We start from the raw sequence: 20,876 nt of genomic DNA on the forward strand, positions 1-20,876 counted from the left end.
GAAGAGATTGGAGAAGCAAAATTCAAAATCACTCAGTATAAGTCACTGAAGGAGAAAAGAGAACAAGCCTCTGAAGTATCTCTCTTTTCTTGATGTAAGTGAATTGCAATTTGTTAGGCTAATTTTAGCCTTTCTATGTTTTTACAATAAAAAATTGTAATAAACTACCTGTTCTTTGCATTCCTTTGGTGTTGAGAGTTGAGCTTTCAATGAGACATCTGCTAGAGAGTTGGGATGATTGAGTGCTTGGCTACTTGGATTATCTTGTTTTGTCAATGGGTGAAAGTTGCAAGATAAACTGTCAAGATTAAGGGTAGAGTTCATGGTTTCAGAAGAAAGGGAAACTAACAGGTTGAAGTAAGAATTAGACATATGACCTTAAATTCATAAAGCCTTCATTTTCTAATGGGCTAAGCAATCCAATTTAGGAAATACAGGATCATAGCCCCAGGAGGTTGGATCAGCTTCCCTAGTTTTGACTAATCTATCTCCTTGCCTCTAGGCAAGATTAAGCTAAACTATACTAGGCAATTGATTATCTGCATCTTTCTTTAAACATCTAGGATATGACATTCTGGAAGTTTCAGCTCGGGATACTTCAAACTTCAAACTTCAATTCTACTAACTTCAATACTAACAAACTTCAATACTACTAACTTCAATACTACTAACAAACACTAATCATTAGAAATTTTTTTTTCCTACAACTTTACTTCTCTCTTATGGCAGTTTAAGTCTTTTTCTTTGTCTTATACTCAGAGAGGAGGCAGTTAGTGTACCCTATAAAGTAATTAACTGTGAGGTTATTAGACATTTCTCTTCCTACTTCTCCTTCAGTTTAAGTAATACTTTAAAACATCTTTTCTACTTCAACTTATTTTATTTTTTAACTAATTGATTTTATTTCTTAGAGTAGTTATAGAACAATTGAACAGAATGTACAAGAGTTTTCATCATCAGTTTATTTAACTAGTAAAAACTCTTATTCTTTTGAAAATGTTGTCACTAAAGAATTTACTTTAAGTCAAACAATAAAGCCTTATGTACTGATACATTGTGTAAATGTTACAACAACATAAAAGATGCTAGAGAAATGGGATGAGCACCCTCAAATAACAGTGCATAACTAAGTTATACTAGCTGATGATATTAAAGTCTATAAAGGTATAGTTAGAGGTTAGAAGAGACCTAATGGCTTCACTAAGTTTTCAGAAAGATGCAATTATCCATTTCTATAGACAGCTGAAGGAAAATAAATTATCTATACCTACTCATACATATTTCATCGAAAGAGTTGGGACTGTAGATATAATTTCTAATCCACCCTTGAATATTAAGACAGATATTGGAGGAAAAGGTTGCCAAATAAAAGTAGTCCATCAGGATATGTATTTTTCATGATTATGAGCTTTTTCAGCATACATTTACATTTAATTATGTATGTGCTGTTGAATGCATTCCTCTTTCATATAAAATAAGCGCTTAGTAGAATTTATATAAATTCTAAGTCTCTATTATACATTTTTGATGATGGATTTGCATTATGATCTCAGATGGCTTTTATCTGGCACAACTGGCCAATTTCTAAATAGCATCTAGAAGTCATTATATGAAGTAGATTGTATAGGTAAATTTTATAAACCCTTAGAAAAATTGTAGAAGAAATAAAAAGGAAAAGTTCATATTTCTTACTTGAAGATTTCTAGCTTGCTTTCCCACTCAAAGATACCCTTCTTAAACATTGCTTTGGTGGCTATATGTGCTAGATGTGGAATTTGTACAGTTGGAACAGATATCAGATAGTTTTTAAAGTATTCTAACTAGAAGCCAATTTTTCACTTTCTTTTCAAATTTTCTTATCTATCTGCAATAAACCAGAACCTGAGAAAGCCGGAGGGATATGATGATTAATAGGATGGAGACTCTGCCCTCAAAGAGTATACATTCTCTTCAGGACTGTGACTAAAAACAAATACAGTAACAAAGCCAGATACAACTTAGCATTTGAATTATTTGGCTTTGGAGTTGTGTTTGTTTGTTTTCCATGGCATCAACATGAGGGAAATCAGAAACAATAACTCAGTCTCCTGAGGGCAGTTTTGTACTGCTTTGAAACTCCTAAATTAGCAGTGATAAGGGAAAACCTCTCCAACATGGCAAAGTAGAAAAGACATTGAGAGATGAGAGAAAGGACCTGAATATTATTCCCATTTATGTCCCTTGGTGATCATGTGAGTTGGGAAGAAACTAATTGATTTCTGTGATTCAGTTTCCTCATCCTTCTTTCATTACGACTCCACATAGGCACATACTGCTTCTCTGGATTGGGTACTGTCTACTTTAACTGGTGGTAGAGGGTATACCGGTGGGTGGCAGTTCCTACTATTATTTTGTTTGTTTTCCCTTGATGAAAATTGTATGAATTTAAACAAGTTTCAGAGTGTCATAATGAAATAGAAGCGTGCCTATTCTTCCCACTTATGTAGCCAATTTAAAGTATTTAATTGTAACTAGATCCATCGCATTTCCAACAATCACAACTTTCCTCTCAGGGATTCTATGCACGGACAAAACAACCTGAGTGCCCTCTACTCATCTATAGTGTGATGCTGATACAGTCCATGGCAAAGGGACTGCAGGGAAAAAGCAGTGATATAATGTCTATCAAACAGCTAGATGAATTATAGTTCGGTCTTGATGAAGGATAGTTGGAGGAAAGGCAGGCAAGGGGCCAAGGAGCCCCTGCCCTAAGAGGGAATCACCCTTCAAAGGATTTTTACATCACCCTGAAAGGAGCCTTCCATCCTTTACCACTGGAGAGATGACAAAAACCTGATTAGATGACAGGTTCATGGAAGATTAATCATATTAAAACAGCCCACCCACAAACCCATAAAAACCCCTAGACTTAGAAACTCTGGTGGCAACTCTTTTGAGCTCCCTCCCTCTTTGGAAGCTTTATACTATCACTTTGCTACCGCTCAATAAACCTTGCTTTGCTGCTCACCACTCTGTATAGTCTACTTCTTCATTCTTCAAAGCTGCATGACCAAGAACCAGAGGCACTCAGAAAAGAAATCCTGGAACAATCTTATTATTAAATAGTCTTAATACATGTTCATTAAAATGAGTGTTTATGTTTGTTTTCTCAAAGTCAATTTAAAATCTATGTTCATGGAAGTAAAGGGAAATAATGGAGAAGGACAGAGCTTTTCCAAATCCAGAAAGACTATCCAGTTTTAAAAATAACACTGAACCCATTTTGTTCAGTGGGTAGAGTGTTTCAGTTTTGCAAGATGAATTTTAGATGGCTGCTGCACAATAATAGGAATATAATTAACACTACTAATCAGTACATTTAAAAATAGCTAAGGTGGTAGATTTATATTTTTGTAACCACAATTCAGATAAATAAATAAAAGGCAGTTCAGTGAGTAATACATCAGAGCTATGACTCTAGTAGCCTCAAAGAACATCTCAAAACTCAATTTCTGAATAGAGGTTTATGGTGATCAGTCAGGTATGGCAATTGAATGCCAATTTTTAAATAGCAAATAAAATTTACTCCTAAGAAATGTTAGCTACAGATACGTTTATTGTTAGGCATAAAAATATTTCTATCACAGAAGGTAATCTTTCACAATGTTTAGTAGCCACGTGAGTGAAGTTTAGTAAGTCAAATACATAGACCATGAATTTTGTGGGAAGACGAAACTAGATAGCACATGAAATCCTAAACTATTCAAGTGAACTAGTATTTAACTTAATTTATGAAACATTCACCTGGTAGTGCCTTGTTAATAACAGCTATAATGTTAATTTAACAAAATTTCTTCAACATATATTGAATTAATTTTTCTGATCAAAATGCAATTACAATTTTGCCATCTGAACTTGGCACTGATTCTGATGGAACACATTAAAACCGGGAAATCTAATTCTTACACCACTGAGAAAGTAACAGTAGGATTGTTTATGATGATATGAAATAATTACAAAATGATCCTGGGCATAAAAATAATTTTAGAATAAAACACAGCTTGATTTCAAGGGACTGATAAGAATAGAGGGGTGGAGTCCGTGGAAATTGGACACTGTAATAAATAGTGGTGAAAGAATGATAACTCAAGAAGATGGAAAGTTAAATACAAAATATCATATTATCATATCTATTCAGATTACACAGTCCTATCAACAACTTGATTTTGAGGTAATATTCTAAAAATATGTTAGTGTGGAATCACTAAATTGTGCACCAGAAACTAATATTATACTGTATGTTAACCAACTGGAACTTAAATAAAAACTTTTTTTTTTAAAAGCCAGAGATACTATTGCTAACCTATGTGAAAATGTTACATTTTATGAAATGAAAACAAATTGTATGATTAACTTTATTAAGGGTAATTAATGCAATAAGATAACCTAAATTACAATAGATTTCTATAGCATAAGATCCTATTTACAATTCCAACATTTGTTTTAGAATTAGATTTAATGCTTTAATCTCTAAATCTATAGCAACAAGATGCTTGTAGATTTAGGAGAATCATTCTATAGTTTTCAAGTGTGAAAAACAGCAATTAAAACTATCAGTTTTAATCTTCATATATTGATTTTAAATCATATTATATTTCTTTCCTTCTACATGTTTTTTGAAAAACATACTTTTACAGTATACTTTTCTGGTCCCAAATTACTTTTTTTATAAAGAAAATTAGACAAACTAAAGATAAGGTTACTTCCAGGAAGGGGATTATAAACTCAGAGAAAAATAATTATATTATGCATAGTATTATCTGATTTAGTAAGTGACAAAAGTCGAGTCAGCAAATTATTGGCTCCAGATTATTACTGCATTTTATAATGATGTAAGAGATAAGGACAGTTTGCAATTTAGTTTAAATTTAATTTAATTCCTGCATTTCCCAGGAGGATTATATGTGTTAAATATTTAAGTAAATTTTTCATTAACATTTTAAAGTAAATTCATAGTTGTTCTCAGAAACCTAGTAATGTAGAATTAATTCTGAAAACATCTCAGAGATAGCTTGCTATAAAGACATTCTCCATGAAAGTAGATCATTAGTGATTATATGATGCTATTTATTTTATGAATAAAATACTAACAGCAATTAATGAATTAAAATCTGTGTTTTTAATGTTTGGCAGCTAGCTCATTAAACACTATTAATTCAAAAAACCTTCCCAGTCTCTTATGGATCATATCTCAAAATGCTTCAAAGAAGTACATTCTCTACCTTTAGAAATATTATGTCATATCAGAACTGACCCTAAATCCAGAGCATAAAGAGAAGAGTAACAAAAGAAGAGCTGCAAAAGTGATAAAATTGTCCTTCCCTGTTGCTACATTATTGCTAACCACAGAAGCACACAATAGTCTAACTCCTGATTTTTATGAAAAAATATCCTTGTTCTTAAAAGTTCCACTTGACCTTCATGATGAGGTTCAGAGATTAAAAGTACACGTTATGAATATGGAAAGAAACAGTTACTATGAGGAGAATAAGTTCCAGGAATAAAATGGGGGAAATGCCAGGTGGAGGGCTCAAAATAGACATCATGCTGTTTTTCTAAGGAAGATGGCATAAGCTCTGTGTCACTCTCATCTTAGGGTAAGCTTTATGGCTATTTCTCATTCCATAGCCACTCTCAGGATGACATGTTCAGGGGACTTCTTTGAATCCAGAGGATGCCTAAAGCTTCATGACTGAAAAATCTCTATGCACGATCATCACCTTATTTTGGTGAGTCATGATGACAAATGCTGGGCATTGACTTCCTATATATCTTTGAAGGCTTTATTCATACCTGGTTTCCTTTTACTAGTAATTCTTTATAATCCCCCTACATTCAATATAATTTTCAATGTATTATATCTGAATAGCTTAAAGTGTATCTATCACTATGCTTGGCACACAGGAAATAAAATGCTCATTAGCTGTAGCTGTAATTATTACTGAGCTTCCATTACATGTACTAATTGATCTGAGTTTGCTAGTAGGCACCTTATAGGAGTTATTTACACAATAATATGATTTGGCAGATGTTTAGGTTCTAATTATCAAGTCATGAATGAAGTACACTTACACTCCTATCATATTCCTTTAATGTACGATGAAGAATTTAATGTGCATTTTTTCCTTCAGAATAACAATTCCCACCTCACTTCACTTGTACATTGTATTCATTGTCCTAAAAATTAGTTTTAAAAAAAGTTAAAGAATAGACAAATAAAAATGCTATGCACTAGTAGTTGTAGAATGTAATGATAGATTAGGGTATACATTGTACTGGAGAAGTGAATTCTTAGTAATTGTCACAATTTTGGTGACCACAGACCACTCCTCTGTCCCACTAATAAGTGGTAAAATATTTTCAGTGGTGTAAAAAGGGAGGTAGATAGACATTTTTTAATTCCATGCACTTCTTTCTGCCTCTCGGATGGAGTGAATTCACTAAGGTCTTCAGAATTTTAGGTATTTGCTGCATGACGACTCAATGCTTAAAGGACAGGTGCAGTTCAATATTTATTTGAGAAAGGTAGGTGCAATATCTATTTGAAGAACATTTATTTGAAAAAGGTGGAATGCAATATTTTGGGGGTAATATGTTAAATTTAGACTTTGATTTAATAATATCAGTGTATATCTCATCCTAGTTGTAGAAATTTGCTTTTGTCAAATGTGCTATTGAACTCTTAGCCTGCTGCCAATAAAAGCCGTCTAAGTCAATTCTACATGAACAGGTGCAGCCTTTTTACTAATATAACAACATCTAGATATACACTGATTTATTAATCCATCAATGACACTTGAATGCAAAATAAATTTAATTCCAAATTATCCAAAATTAACGTAATTTGAAAGAATTTTTAAAATTAATTTTCAAGACTATGATCCAAATATTTCTAAAAACTGTTCCTGGGTCATTAATTGGTTCTTTCCTTCTCTTGGCACATTAAAGATAGAAACTAACAACAAAAAAGTTAATATTTGCCTCTGTGTTTGTGAGTAGGAGGTGCGTGGGGGAGACGATACCCTACTGTAGTAAAATCAGATAAATCTAAAGTGAAATCCTGGTTTTGGCATTTATCTTCTGCGAGACCTGGGAACATCAGTTGACCTCTTGAAATCTTAATTTTATCTGCAATATTGTTGTGAGATTAATGGAGTATATTCGCTATTCATTTTAGTTAATGTAGAAATTAGCTAGCTGATATATTATCCAGAATCAGATAGCAAAAATGCCAAACAGTATAATTTAGTGCGCAAAATATGCTAGTCATCATGGGCTCACTGTTGTAGAATTACAGCAATGGAAAGGTTGTTGCATATTAAATCTTCATTTTCATCATCTCACATACTGAAAATTTTAGTAAAATCATTCTGATTTAGTTATTTTTTTTTTTACTCCATCTGCTCCAATATGTTAGGTGTTTGCCTGTTTTTCTACACTCATCATGTATAATGTTAGAAAGTAAGAGAAAACTCAGTGTGAGATTAAATTAGCAAAAATGGAATAGTTCAACATTATTGTGCTGAATTTAGCTGATATTGTTATAAAAAGGAACTATATTGATTAACATAAGAACTCTGTAGCAGAGGAGAAGGTTATACAGATTATATGGATCTTTTATTATAACTTATTCTATAACATGATCAGTGACGTCTTCCACTTTTGCACTGACTATATAAACACTTTCTAATAGCATCAGGTTACCTTTTGTATCTAATTTCTCCAAAATAAAAAATAAGCACTAACCTATTATTTTTTGTCTTTAACATTCTAAATTATAGTGTTTTTTAAATAGAATAAGTATATGCTTGATTGTTGTTGTAAAATATTTAAATTATTTCATTCAATAAAGAAACAATTCAAAACTTTTCTATCAATTTCAAATATATCTATGGACAAAGGTTCATTGGAATAATGACACTTGAAAACTCATGCACCCTTCTTTAGATAAAAATTGGTGAGATGACAAGGGTTCGTACCATTCATTATTTCTCATATTGTTAGGTATTTTTATGGGTTTCCTCTACTCCACTGTATATCCTCTATTCCATTGTAAGATTCTCTAATAATCCAGGAAATGGTCTTTGGATCACTTGGCAACCTTTCTCTTAAACTCAGTGCCAGAAGTTTTTCTTTCCTGTTCATCATGGCATCCTTTATATAGTGTAGCATATTTTATTCTATATTGAAATTATCCATTTTTTGATATGTTTCTCCCAGTAGACTGGAAGATCCTTGAAGGCAAGTGCTGTATCTTGCCTATGGTTGTATCATCCATGCCTAAATGCTATATGATTTCTTAAAAGAATGAAAGAATGTGCATGGCAGAAACTATATAACATCATTCTTCGCAGCCTTCATTCTACTTGGGAGTGTATACTCACTGGATGTTAGTGTATTGATTGTCCTTCCCCTACTTTCAACTTCATGCCAAAGTCAATGTCTTGCCTCACCTAGACTTTCCTTTTCCTTCAGTTTTTTAATCTAATTAAAATTGTGAAAATTGTGAGTGGCGCACCTGGATGACTAGTGGTTGAGCTTCTGCCTTTGGCTCATGTGTAATCCCAGGGCCCTGGGATTGAGTCTTACATCAGGCTCCCCACAGGGAGCCTGCTTCTTCCTCTGCCTGTGTCTCTGCCTCTCTCTGTCTCTCTCATGAATAAGCAAATACAGTCTTAAAAGAAAGAAAATTATGAGTTTGTTAATGGAGACAAGTGTTAATGAAAGTCAAATCAGGTACTGATTCTGCCATCCGTTTAGCTGTGGAACTTTCAAGTGAAGACATTAATCTTAATCTTGCTGAGTTTAGTTTCCTCAGTTGTTAAATATGGATAATAATACTTTTATTTTTTAATGCAGATGAAAAGGTATAATTGTAAGAATGTTTTAAAAGAATAAATAACTTGATAGAATGATGGTTGTTCAACTTTAGTGTTCATAAGAATCACTTAGAGGTTATTGTAAAATGCTGATGGCCGGACCCCAATTTTAGTTTCTGATTCAGAATTCTGAGACCTGAGTGCTTGAATTTTTTCCAAGTTCCCATAAACTGCCGATGCTGCCAATGAAAGGACCACACTTTGAGAACCACGGGGAGGATTATTATTCCTTAATGATTAAACCATTTTGTTTGTTCCTACACTCATATTATAATCCTTTAATATTCAAATATTTTAGTCATTCTACTCTCCTTGCTGAATTGTTCTTTTTTTATGTCAATATTTAGTAGTTTGAAACTTATGAAAAATAAGGTAAAATTTCCTACCTATATATTTTAATATAGTAAAATGATAAACTGTTTGATCAGCTATGGTATTATACCATCAAAATGAAAAAAAAATGCTTTCAGGAAAACTTTTTCAATGGTATACATATTGAATTATGATATAAATCCATGGGTCATAAAATATAGTTCCAACTTGCAGAAAGTTAGCAAACTTGAATAACAATTAATTCCCAATTGTACTAAGTTCTTAAGAAAAGTAGGTTTGGATCATGAATTTAAACAATTTGATACATTAATCTACTTGGCCCACTCTACTAATTGGAATGCATGCTTGCAGCATACTATGTGACAGACTTAGTGAAAGATTATTTCTTTGCCAGGGCATATTCAATATTCAATTATTTTCTTGTTAATAATTTATCCTGCATAATAGAGAAAACACTGTAAATAACCATCTGTCTCCAGGAGCAGCTTTTATATTTACAAATAGACGCAGCGCAGAATCTCAGCAAGAGGCATGTTGAAGGAAAGGACATTCCAGGTTAACTGCTTAAATAAAGGAATTTGCCAGACTTCCATCTCTAAACTAGTTGCTATTCTTACCTCCTACTCTGCATAAAACAATGACAACCCAAGATTGGTCTATATGGGGAAAAGATATTTTGGTAGAAAAATGAAAGGTTTTAGGGTATATAAGTACATACATATTTTCCACAAGAACAAATTTTATTAATAGCATAAATTCCTAGCCACCCAATGAGATGTTGGAATTTTCAAAATGTAGGCCATCCACTGCAGAAAGAAGAGAACCGCTCCAGGGGTCAGCTACAACAACCATTAAAGTTAACCAGAAAAAAGCAGAGCTGTGCGGAGTCAACATGTTAGTCTCTGGGAGATGATGAGTATGCATTACAGTCCTGACTGAGAAAGGAGTTAAAGCAAGGATGACAGGAGATGAAATATATGTAGCTTTTGGGAATAATGAAATAAATTATTCATATCATTGGCTTTTATTTATTTATTCCTATCTTGTCCTGAAAAGTATTTTAGGGATGTTTGGCAGCAAATGTTGAAATAGCTCCTAATACTGACTTTAGCTTATTAATTTTGACATTATTGAGGCAGCAAATTACCCAGATCATGGTTTACAGTCAGAATAAGTTATACAGAAGATGCGGAATCTCTAGAAGTTCCGTAATCACTACTTGACCAAAATTAATTGGAATAATTATCAGGAGGAAGACAGAATTTAACAAGTTTTAGGCATGAGTTTTATATGACTTTTATTACTAAATTTAAAATAATAATTTATGTTAAAAGCCCTTTCTTTTTTAAAAAAAAAAAAATGCTTATTTATTCATGAGAGGCACATAGAAAGGCAGAGACACAGGCAGAGGGAGAAGCAGGCTCCCTGCAGGGAGCCTGATGTGGGACTCGATCCCAGGACCCTGCAAGCACAACCTGAGCCAAAGGCAGATGCTCAACCATTGAACCTCCCAGGTGCCCCCTTAAAATCCCTTTCTGGGAAACACTTTATTAGACTTATTTAAATTTTCTGGACTAGTTCTCTAGATTGGAGAATTGTCATGCCTTTGAGATGTCCTTAAGATCTTAATCATCTTTGAATTATTTTATTCATACGTTATTGCTAATTTAGCTATTGTCTGATATTAATAGAAGTATAAAAGCCTAAGCTATAGGAATGTATAGAGGGAAATTTCAAAGATCTAATTATTAAAAGTTTAAGAAACCAAACACATTTTGAGAGCCAGGAAATCAGTCCCAGCCAGAAAGTATCTTTTTTTCTCCTAAACACTGAACTGCTATTTGAATAATCTTTGAATTTCATGTTTTATTACTCTTATTTTTCAACTAAGTGCTTAAAATATGACCTTATGTGATTCCATTAATGTCTTTACTAGGATAAATTTTGGGGAAAGTATGTGCAGGTGATTTAGCCTGTAAATCATTTTGCTGATCTGGTCAACAGCAACCAAATTTTAGTGAGCGGAAAAGCATCAAGATTGGGAATAATGTCAATGTTGCTTGTCTTCCAGACCTGACACCTGAAAAAGAAATGGTGGCTATAATGTCTCTTGTATTTGTGATTAATGCCATTTGTTTTGTTTGCCCTTTACCTATGACTTTGAAGTTCCCACTAATGGTCAGAGCCTTTTCCCCTACTCTTTACATCTGGACTTGGCCATATGACTTGGTTGGCCAAGGCTGATAGAATGTTATTGGACTTGACAAAGAGGCTTCAAGAAGCACTTGGCAACTTTTACTTTTCTCTTGTACTTTTACCATCATCATTGGAAAAAGCTTAGGCAAACCTCCCATAGGACAGCAAACCACAAGAGAAGAGTTGAACATCCCAGCTAAGAGTGTCCTAGACCAGCCAGCCCCTTGCCAACCCACCAGCAACCTGTGGACAAGTGAAGGACAGTTGAGATCCATTGAGATTAAGGAGAAATAATATATGCTTTTGTCTTAAACCAATAAATTTCGAGTGGTTTGTTATGCAGTTATTTGCAAATCAAATCCTTTTTAATTTCTGTCTCCAGCCCACATTTCAGTAAGGACTGAGTCCTACTGATGCCATTCTTCCACAAGTAGTCAGAATCCTTGATTCTGGATGACTTCCTAGCTAGGAAAAAAAAGTATAATTTCTAGACTATAAAAGGCCCAAATATAAGGAATGATGTCATCAACTTATTTGTAATTGCTTCTGAGTATCTACATAGACATTTAGTTGGTACATTTGATTTCAGTACCATGGTTTAAACATTTGAGGGGAAAAAAAACATTTACCCGACCTTTATCCTCCTTATTTTTAATCAGATATTATAAGCAAAATGAACTAATGTATGGGCATCTACACAGATTACATACTTAACGATTACAAAAGTAGTTGGCTTCTCTTCTTTTTGATGTTTGAAGTCAAAAGCATATGAAGAAATATTGTCTGGTCTGCTCTCAGGGTGAGAAATCCTCTGTAATTGTTCTGGTTTTGGTAATACTAAAACTTTACCACATGTATGAAGACATTTTTAATATATTAGTAGGCAATAATTCAATTTCACACATTGATATCCTTGCCTCTCATGTCTTCAAAATATATCCATAATGCAACTGTTGGTTTCTGACATATTGACCAGCTTGCCTTTCTGCAGAATGCTCTAAGTTTTATTGATTCACTTTGCTCATTCTGCTCCCTATGGAAAACTTCTCCTCATCCTTTGAAACCTATTTCAAATGCCTCTTCCTTTGGACACTCTGGCTTAGTGCCTCAGGGCTGAAACATGCCCTCTTCTGATCTCCACATTTTATTAGTATAGCACTCATTTTAATGCAATTCTTATGCATATACCCATGTCATCCACACATGGTTAACTATCTAGCAGGAATCATCTTCTACTCATATATATCTTTTGCATAGTATTAGAATAATTTTGGCACTTAAAAAAAAAGATTTTATATATTTATTCATGAGAGACACAGAGAGAGAGAGAGAGAGGCAGAGACATAGGCAGAGAGTGAAGCAGCCTCCCCTCTGGGAGCCTGATATGGGACTCAATCCCAGGATCCCAGGATCATGACCTGAGTTGAAGGCAGATATTCAACCACTGAGCCACCCAGGTACCCCTAAATTTGGTACTTAATATTTTAAAAATTGTCATTGTGAAAATCTATTTCATTGTAATGGAAATAATGTTTCTATAGGGAGATTCTTAGTATATATAGTACATTCTAAAGAGAATATTTATTTTTAAATATTACCAGAGTTATTTGTATTGCTCTGATTTTTGCTACTGAATAACTACTTCTTAAACTGTTAATCAAATATTCCATTCCAATGGTTTACATTTGTTGTTCTAAAGCAAAAGATTGAACCTAACATTTTTTATCTTCCTTTTTAAATCTTTCTCTTGTCTATGTTTATTATTACCTATTTGATTTTGTTTATATACTATATTTATTCAAAAATAAGTTTAAAAATGAACTTACTACAATAAAATATTGCAGTGCCCATGTGGGAAAATTAGTATTCCAGGAAAATAAATCTCATAATAATGGAGTATTCATTATTTTAATGGATACTTCAGTGAATACTTCAATTTCAGCATTTTGCTAATGACCTCTATGCCCTAAGCTTATCTGAAGAGCTTTCACTTTTTGAGTTAAGACTAAACATAGATTACCTCCCAGTGAGATAAATTCCCCCCAGGACAATATGAATGAGCAAAAATAGTTCACAACAATGGAAATCTTTTAAAATGCAGATGTTTGTGATTATCAAGGGTTTCCGTAGCATATTTCATGTTAAAAATAAAAGGAAAAACATTTGACATTATCCATCAACACTAAGTGAAAGTCTTTTTGTCAAGGAAATGGTTCTCAGTAAATAACTAAAAATTGAATAATATGGTTTTGAACATGGTTTTGAACATCCATTTGGTCCAAATAAATGGTATTTCACCCTGGTTGCACCTTAGAAGTATCTGAGGAGCTTTCAACAACATAATCCAAGGCCTTATCTCCAAAAATTGCTATTTAATTGATTTGGGGCATTGTCCCCCTGGGCATTTTATAGACAGAAGACACAACAGGTGCTGTAAGGACCTGGAGAAAAAGAAACACTTGTGCACTGTTGGTGGAAGCGCAAACTGGTGCAGCTACCCTGGAAAAGGAAAACACTTTCCTTTAAAAGTTATATATAGAACTACCTTATGATCCAGCAATTGCACTATTGGGTATTTATCCAAATAATACAGAACACTAATTCAAAGGGATACACACACCCCTATGTTTACAGCACATTATTTACAATAACTGAGATATGGAGGCAGCCCCAGTGTCCCTTGATTGGTAAATGGATAAAGATGATGTGGTATATACATACAAAGGAATACTATTTAGCCATAAAAAAGAATGAAACCTTGCCATTTGCAAGATATGGATGAAGCTAAAAAGTATACTGTTAAACGAAATAAGTCAGTCACAGAAAGACAAGTGCCATACGATTTCACTCATATATAGGATTTAAGAAGCAAAACAAACAAAAGAAAAAAATAAGAGAGAAAGACACAAATCAAGAAGACAGTTATAGAGAACTGATGGATACCAGAGTGGAGATGGGGGGGGGATGGGTTAAATAGGTGATGAGCACTGGGTGATGTATATAAGTGTTGAGTTGCTATATTGTATGCCTGCAACTAATATAACACATGGTGTGTTCTAAGTGAAAACAAAATAAAAACCTTTGAAAACTTCAAAAAAATATGAAAAAATATAGTCTTTATAATCACTTCAAAAAAGCTAAAGTTGATATGAAATCATATTACAGTCTTCTATTTTTAAACTTATTATAAATCTTGTATTCTTTTAAAGTCAATATTGACGCATTGTTTCTATTACTACGTATAAAATTTTCTTATAGGAACGCCTGAGTGGCTCAGCAGTTGAGCATCTGCCTTTGGTTCAGGGCGTGATCCCAGGATCTGGGATCAAGTCCCACTTCGGGCTCCTTGCACAGAGCCTGCTTCTCCCTCTGCCTGTGCCTCTGCCTTTCTCTCTCTGTGTCTCTCATGAATAAATAAATAAAACATTAAAAAAATGCCTTATAAAAAAATCTCTCAGAAATGAGTATCAGTAAAAAATAATAATTAAAATAATAATGTTTCTCTAGAGGGTAAACCTACTAATTGGTTTTTCTAAATTATCTTTGTTCATGTTCATTAAATTTATTGATAAGGTATATGCTCTTTAAGCTTCCATTATTAGTTAATGGCAACTAAAGAAATAGTTGGCCTACTATTTCAGATAGAAATAATCATCTGTGAGCTTGCCACAACGCAATAATTTATTTTTTTGAGAGTAAATTCATGTGGGTTATACTAAACACCCAGAGGGAAATAGTAATAATTTTTTCTAAGAACTTGAAGACTTTCATAGAATAAAATTTTGTGCTATGTAATGTACATCAATCAGTTCTATTCTAAGCACTGTATCCCCAATGTCTAAAATAACTGTCACAGAACATGCAATAAATTATCTTGTTTTTTCTTGTCATCCTTTGTGTATGTGTATAATTGGTATTTGTAAGAAATTACAAAAATAGGAAAAATTTACATAGCACTTTATATATGCAAGCGATTGTTCTAAACCTTTTATTTTTTTATTAATCTTTTAAAAGATTTTATTTATTTATTTGACAGAGAGAGAGAGCACAAGCAGGGGGGAGTGGCAGAGGGAGAGTGAGAAGCAGGCTCCCCACTGAGCAGGGAGCCCTGTGTGGGGCTTGATTCCAGGAACCTGGGACTATGACCTAAGCAAAAAGGTAGCCGCTTAACCAACTGAGTCACCCAGATGCCCCTGTTCTAAACCCTTTAAATACTGTCCTTCAGAGATCATCTTAAGTCACAGTATCGAAAATTTCACATAAAAAGGAAAAAATAAATATATATGTATGTATTTTATACATATATAAAAACTGGCAATATCCCTATCAGACAAGTGGTTTCTATTTTTTATAAAGGTTTTATAAATAAAAAATACAGATTAGATTTTTTTTTAAATTTTGAAAGATTTTATTTATTTACTCATGAGAGACACAGAGAGAGGTAGAGACACAGGCGGAGGGAGAAGAAGGCTCCCTGCGGGGACCCTGATGCAGGACTCGATCTCAGGACCCCAGGATCATGACCTGAGCCAAAGGCAGATGCTCAACCACTGAGCCACCCAGGTGCCCCTAGATTAAATTTTAACCAAAGATTTCAAAACTACACCAAATTGAGAATTAAAAACAACACTGGTTTTTCTAACATTGAATTTAAATATTGATTTAATATAGGAGATCTCTGACATTTTCAAATGATCAAATTCGTGAAAACAACAATTATATCTAATTTTCCTTAGAAAATGCAGTAAAACTTTACTTCAAATGATATCTTTGGAACACTAATTATTTCATAAATATTAAACCAAAGTAAAATGGAGAGTTATTATTTCATAGACACCATATTTCAGATAGATAGATAGCTTCACTTCCTTGTTTCCATTTCCAAGACTGGTACTGGCTTTTCAAATCCACAAGGTCATTTTTCACAAAACAGTAATACTTGCACAAATACCAAGACTTCTAACAGTGACTTTAATTATTCTAGAAGTTTCCCTAAGAAGAGTGGCCCTCAGTAAATTCCATTGGGATGGAAATGTTGGGGACTTGCTAAACCCATTTGTCACGTGAGTCACTCACCCTTGCATACTAGCCTGCAGGCCTGTTCCAAACTCATGCCTCAACCAAGTTAGAAATGTTACATGCCATGCGTCCTTGGGACCACTTGTGAAACAGCATATTTAAATCTGCATATATCAAGAATGTACAGTATTCAATTATAAACCAAAGCACATTCCCCCACAAAATGTAATATAGTAAAACCTAACACAGCAATGTGTTATTACACAAGCAGCTCTTGTCTTCTCTTCCAGCTTTTGTCAAATGAATGCAGACTGGAGTTCTGATCATCTTGGCAGGACCAAAGTGCACATGGATTATACCAGGGCGATACACAGACAACCAGGTTCGTGGGAGCTTGAAGGTTAAAGGTAGGTATCTAGGTCTCCAATACTTTCCTACCCAATTTTCCAAGATCTGACATGGAGCCAATGCTAGAAATTATCTGTTGTCCTCCGCTTTGCTTCTATTCCTCAGAATAGCAATTCTCCAGGTGTGGCTTCAAGACGTCAGGAGTCCCCAAGACCTTTTTTTTCTGGGATACCTTGAGATACTCTCTTTCCAAACCACAGATCTGTGTGAATCCTGATTTCTCCCTACACTTCAACCAAAACAAAGTATCACAAAAGATTGATTGCAGAAGCAGATATTAGAATCTAGAGCTCTCTCTCTCTCTCTCTTTTTTTTTCTTTTAAGATATGTTGATTTATTTGAGAGAGAGAGAGAGAGAGAGAGCAACAGGCAGAGGGAGAGGGAGAGGGAGAAGCAGGCTCCCTGAAAGGCTAGATCCCAGGACCCCGGGATCATGACCTGAGCTGAAGGCAGATGCTTAACTGGCTGAGCCACCCAGGCATTCCAAATCTAGCGCTCTTAAAGAGGTTTGAAAAATGCTTAACATCACCAATTTTGGGATGTCTGGGTGGCTCAGTGGCTGAGCTTCTGCTTCTGGCTCACGCCCTGATCACAGGATCTGAGTCCCATATAGGGATCCCCGTGGGAGCTGCTTCTCCCTTTGCCTATGTCTTTTCCTCTCTCTGTGTCTCTCATGAATGAATATATAAAATCTTTAAAAAAAATCTTTTCCTTTTTCGTTTGTTTTGAAGAATGTAAATTTTTGTAAAATGTTTATGTTAGGATATAATTAGTTTTTTTGTAGTTAATTTAAATAAATAAAATAAGTATGTGATTTTAAAAATATACATATATTTAACTTTAAGTTAAAATACAGTGAAGATTAAAAGATACAACCTAAATAAGAAAAAGGACTTTGGGATTTTCAATAATTTTTAGGGTATGAATGGGTTTTAAGACCAAGAAGTTTGAGAACCACTGCCACAGAAGCTTTTTAAATTTTTAAAAATTTTTTATTTATTTATGATAGTCACAGAGAGAGAGAGTTTGAGAGAGAGAGAGGCAGAGACACAGGCAGAGGGAGAAGCAGGCTCCATGCACCGGGAGCCCAATGTGGGATTCGATCCCGGGTCTCCAGGATCGCGCCCTGGGCCAAAGGCAGCCGCCAAACCACTGCACCACCCAGGGATCCCCAGAAGCAGCTTTAAAACTACTTTGGGAGACATGTCAAAACACCACAATCACCTTTCAGAGAGCCCACAGGGGATACTTCATTGGGCAGGCTCAGACATTAACTTTTGCTTTATTCTCATAGCTCATAGCTTTATTCTCATAGCTATCATAAAGTTACTCTTGCAATCGTCATTTTCAGAAGAGAAAACTGAAGTTTATATTAACTATGAACTATAACTGAACAATTTTGTGCCTATTCTTTTACTAGGTGGAAAGTGTGTACTGCCTAGTGGGAATTTATTCAAATAAGTCTAATATGGTTCTTGTATGTATTAAGCACTCTTAAGAGTGGTGACACAAACTTTTATAAAAAGTATTTAGGTTTGGAAGTGACAATTTAAAAACGGCTAGACTGATAGGGCTTTGACTTTTGGAGCATAATAGTGTTTAAAGCGTTGGCATAACATAGTCAGAGAGGGTCACTTATATACTTTCAAATTTGCAGAGCACTTTCTTTAATTTTACAACTTCTTTTTCTTTTTCCCTTTGCTTTTCCCCAAGTCAATTAAAATGCAAACAGGAGGTTTGATAAGAAGCAGCAAGACAAGTGAGGCATGGGATAGCACTAAAATATGACTGTCTAATGTATGCACAGTAATAGGAATAATTGGATTTTTAAAGTCTGGGCATTGCATGCTTTACCCTTTATCTCCCATTAAATCGATTGGTGCCTTGCTCTTTTTATATCTAAAATGTTAACCTTTTTGAATTTTTAATAACTAAAACTTTGTAACACTTTTATTAAAATGTGAGGTTGTATTAAATCTGCCACTTGGCTCTTATAAATCATTATTCCTTATCTGAAATAATGGATTTCAATGTCTGATGAAGTTTGATTTGTTAATTTATAAAATAACAATTGTAAAAATGACCCTACAATTTAACAGTGTCTTAATTACATTTTTCTATACCTTGTACCTATGTAAGGTACCTATGCAGAATTGTATTATCCGTACCTCTTTAACACAATAACTTCAATCAATGAAAGGATAAGATCAAAACTGCTCAAATCTTAACTGTACTTAAAAAACGCTCAAAAAGGGCAGCCCGGATGGCTCAGCGGTTTAGCACCGCCTTTGGCCCAGGGTGTGATGCTGGAGACCCGGGATAGAGTCCCATGTTGGGCTCCCAGCATGGAGCCTGGCTTCTCCCTCTGCCTGTGTTTCTGCCTCTCTCTCTCTGCCTCTGTCTCTCGTGAATGAATAAATAAAATCTTTAAAAAAAACACACTCATAATACTTAGTGTTAAATATGCCTGTCTGCATTTTACAATTAACACATCATTATAAAATCAGTTGAGAATTCAATTAATGTATCTTATAAAAGAGAAAAAATACTACAGTTTTACCTCAAATTTGGAAAAAATCATTTGTACTGCAATGGTGTACCATACTCTGGAATTTCTTTTTGAGAATCACAAACAAGTTCAAAGGTTTTGAATGATATAGTTCAAATGTCTCCCAAATTATACTTTCAGAACTTTTTATTCACTATAGGAAAGTACTGTTTATGCATTTGCCCAGTATTGGAAATTTGACACATAAAACAGAGAGCTCATGCTCTTCATCCCAATCAATATGCATTCCTAACATGCTTCTTTCTTACAGAAACCTGTACATTAGAATCCTGATCCCCTCTGGCTGCATTATTTCCTCAGTCTGTCTTTTTCCCCCCTCTTGTTTTCTAATTTCTTCCTACCTCTATTTGACTTAATATCCTAAATACTTTTATCATGTCCCCATCACGATTAGATATTTTACTATTTTGGTCTTTTCTATCAAGTTCAATTACTTTTAACAATTAAGGCTATCACATGGCTATCTCCAACCCTCTTTCATTAACTCTACCAAGTTAAACTAAAATTAAGAATTATATTGTACTCAGGCATGAATTCCATTTCATATGTCTAAGATTTTACATGCAGTTATTTGCATCTAGAATGGCTTTACTCTGATGTTTTGCCATTGGTACCTATTAGGTCTTTCAAAACTAACTTGCCTCCATTTTTTTTTTTTTTTTTTTTTTTTTTTTTTTAAGTAGGCTCCATGCCTAGCACAGAGCCCAGTGCAACACCTGAACTTAGGACCGTGAGATTGACACCTGAGCTGAGATCAAGATTTGGATGCCTAACCAACTGAGCCACTCAGGCACCCCTGTCTCCTCAATTTTAATTGCAAAAAGAGGGTCAGGTTTTTTAGGGAACTAAGCCAGGAAAAAGTCTGAAAGGATTAGGATCTAGACTGAGTCATGTGGAAGGTCAGATTTAAACCAAAAGGAAATTAGAGATCAGAATAGTTTGATAATATTGACAAATCAAGTTTTTCTTTTTCTTTTTTCTTTTTTTTTTTTTTTTTTTGACAAATTAAGTTTTTTTTATGGCTGACAGAAAAGTAAATTGTGGCAGGTGGACAGTATCAAACACCAGAGCACACATGAGATCAGGAGGAGAACAATGGCATTATAAAGACTTACAAAGGAAGCTGGTTGTTTTGATAGGAGTTCACTTCATTCATTCTTTTCATTTTCTTTCTTTTTGCTCCCCTCCTCCCCAGTAAATCTATTGTCAAGTGAAAAAAACAAACCTGGATGTAGTAAGGAGAGATATTTAGAAGTATGGGGAAAGGGATTTCTTCCAAGGCTCAGGAAAGGGAGGCCTTGGTGACCATAGAGCTATAAGCTTCTTAAGAGTTAGACAAAAAGGGATTTTCTTTTAGAGAAGAGTAAACAGAGCTAGAAAGAACCAAAGTGGGCTAGTGGATTGAAAGGTGGCATGAGAGAATAGTAGATCAC

The 20,876-nt window shown here is 34.2% G+C and overlaps 1 protein-coding gene and 1 long non-coding RNA gene across 9 annotated transcripts in view; one reads left to right on the forward strand and one right to left on the reverse strand.

The window, feature by feature from the left end:
• The window catches only part of SPAG16 (sperm associated antigen 16), a 908,675-nt gene that overhangs the window by 152,033 nt on the left and 735,766 nt on the right, over positions 1-20,876 (reverse strand). The window contains exon 18 of one of the 7 annotated variants that reach the window (XM_072812776.1): positions 165-298. The exons of the other annotated variants lie outside the window; for them this stretch is intronic. Coding sequence (XP_072668877.1) covers positions 273-298 — 26 coding nt within the window. The 3' untranslated portion in view covers positions 165-272. Of the gene's footprint in view, positions 1-164; positions 299-20,876 lie in introns of those variants that run through there. 7 annotated transcript variants of the gene reach the window in all.
• LOC140625490 (uncharacterized) overlaps positions 5,509-20,876 on the forward strand; it is a 189,824-nt gene continuing 174,456 nt past the window's right edge. For both annotated transcript variants that reach the window (XR_012024821.1, XR_012024819.1), the window contains exons 1-2: positions 5,509-5,768; positions 16,757-16,873. This is a non-coding gene — a long non-coding RNA (uncharacterized lncRNA). The remainder of the gene's footprint in view (positions 5,769-16,756; positions 16,874-20,876) is intronic.

The sequence above is a fragment of the Canis lupus genome, chromosome 36, assembly GCF_048164855.1.
Source record: "Canis lupus baileyi chromosome 36, mCanLup2.hap1, whole genome shotgun sequence".
NCBI lineage: Eukaryota > Metazoa > Chordata > Mammalia > Carnivora > Canidae > Canis > Canis lupus.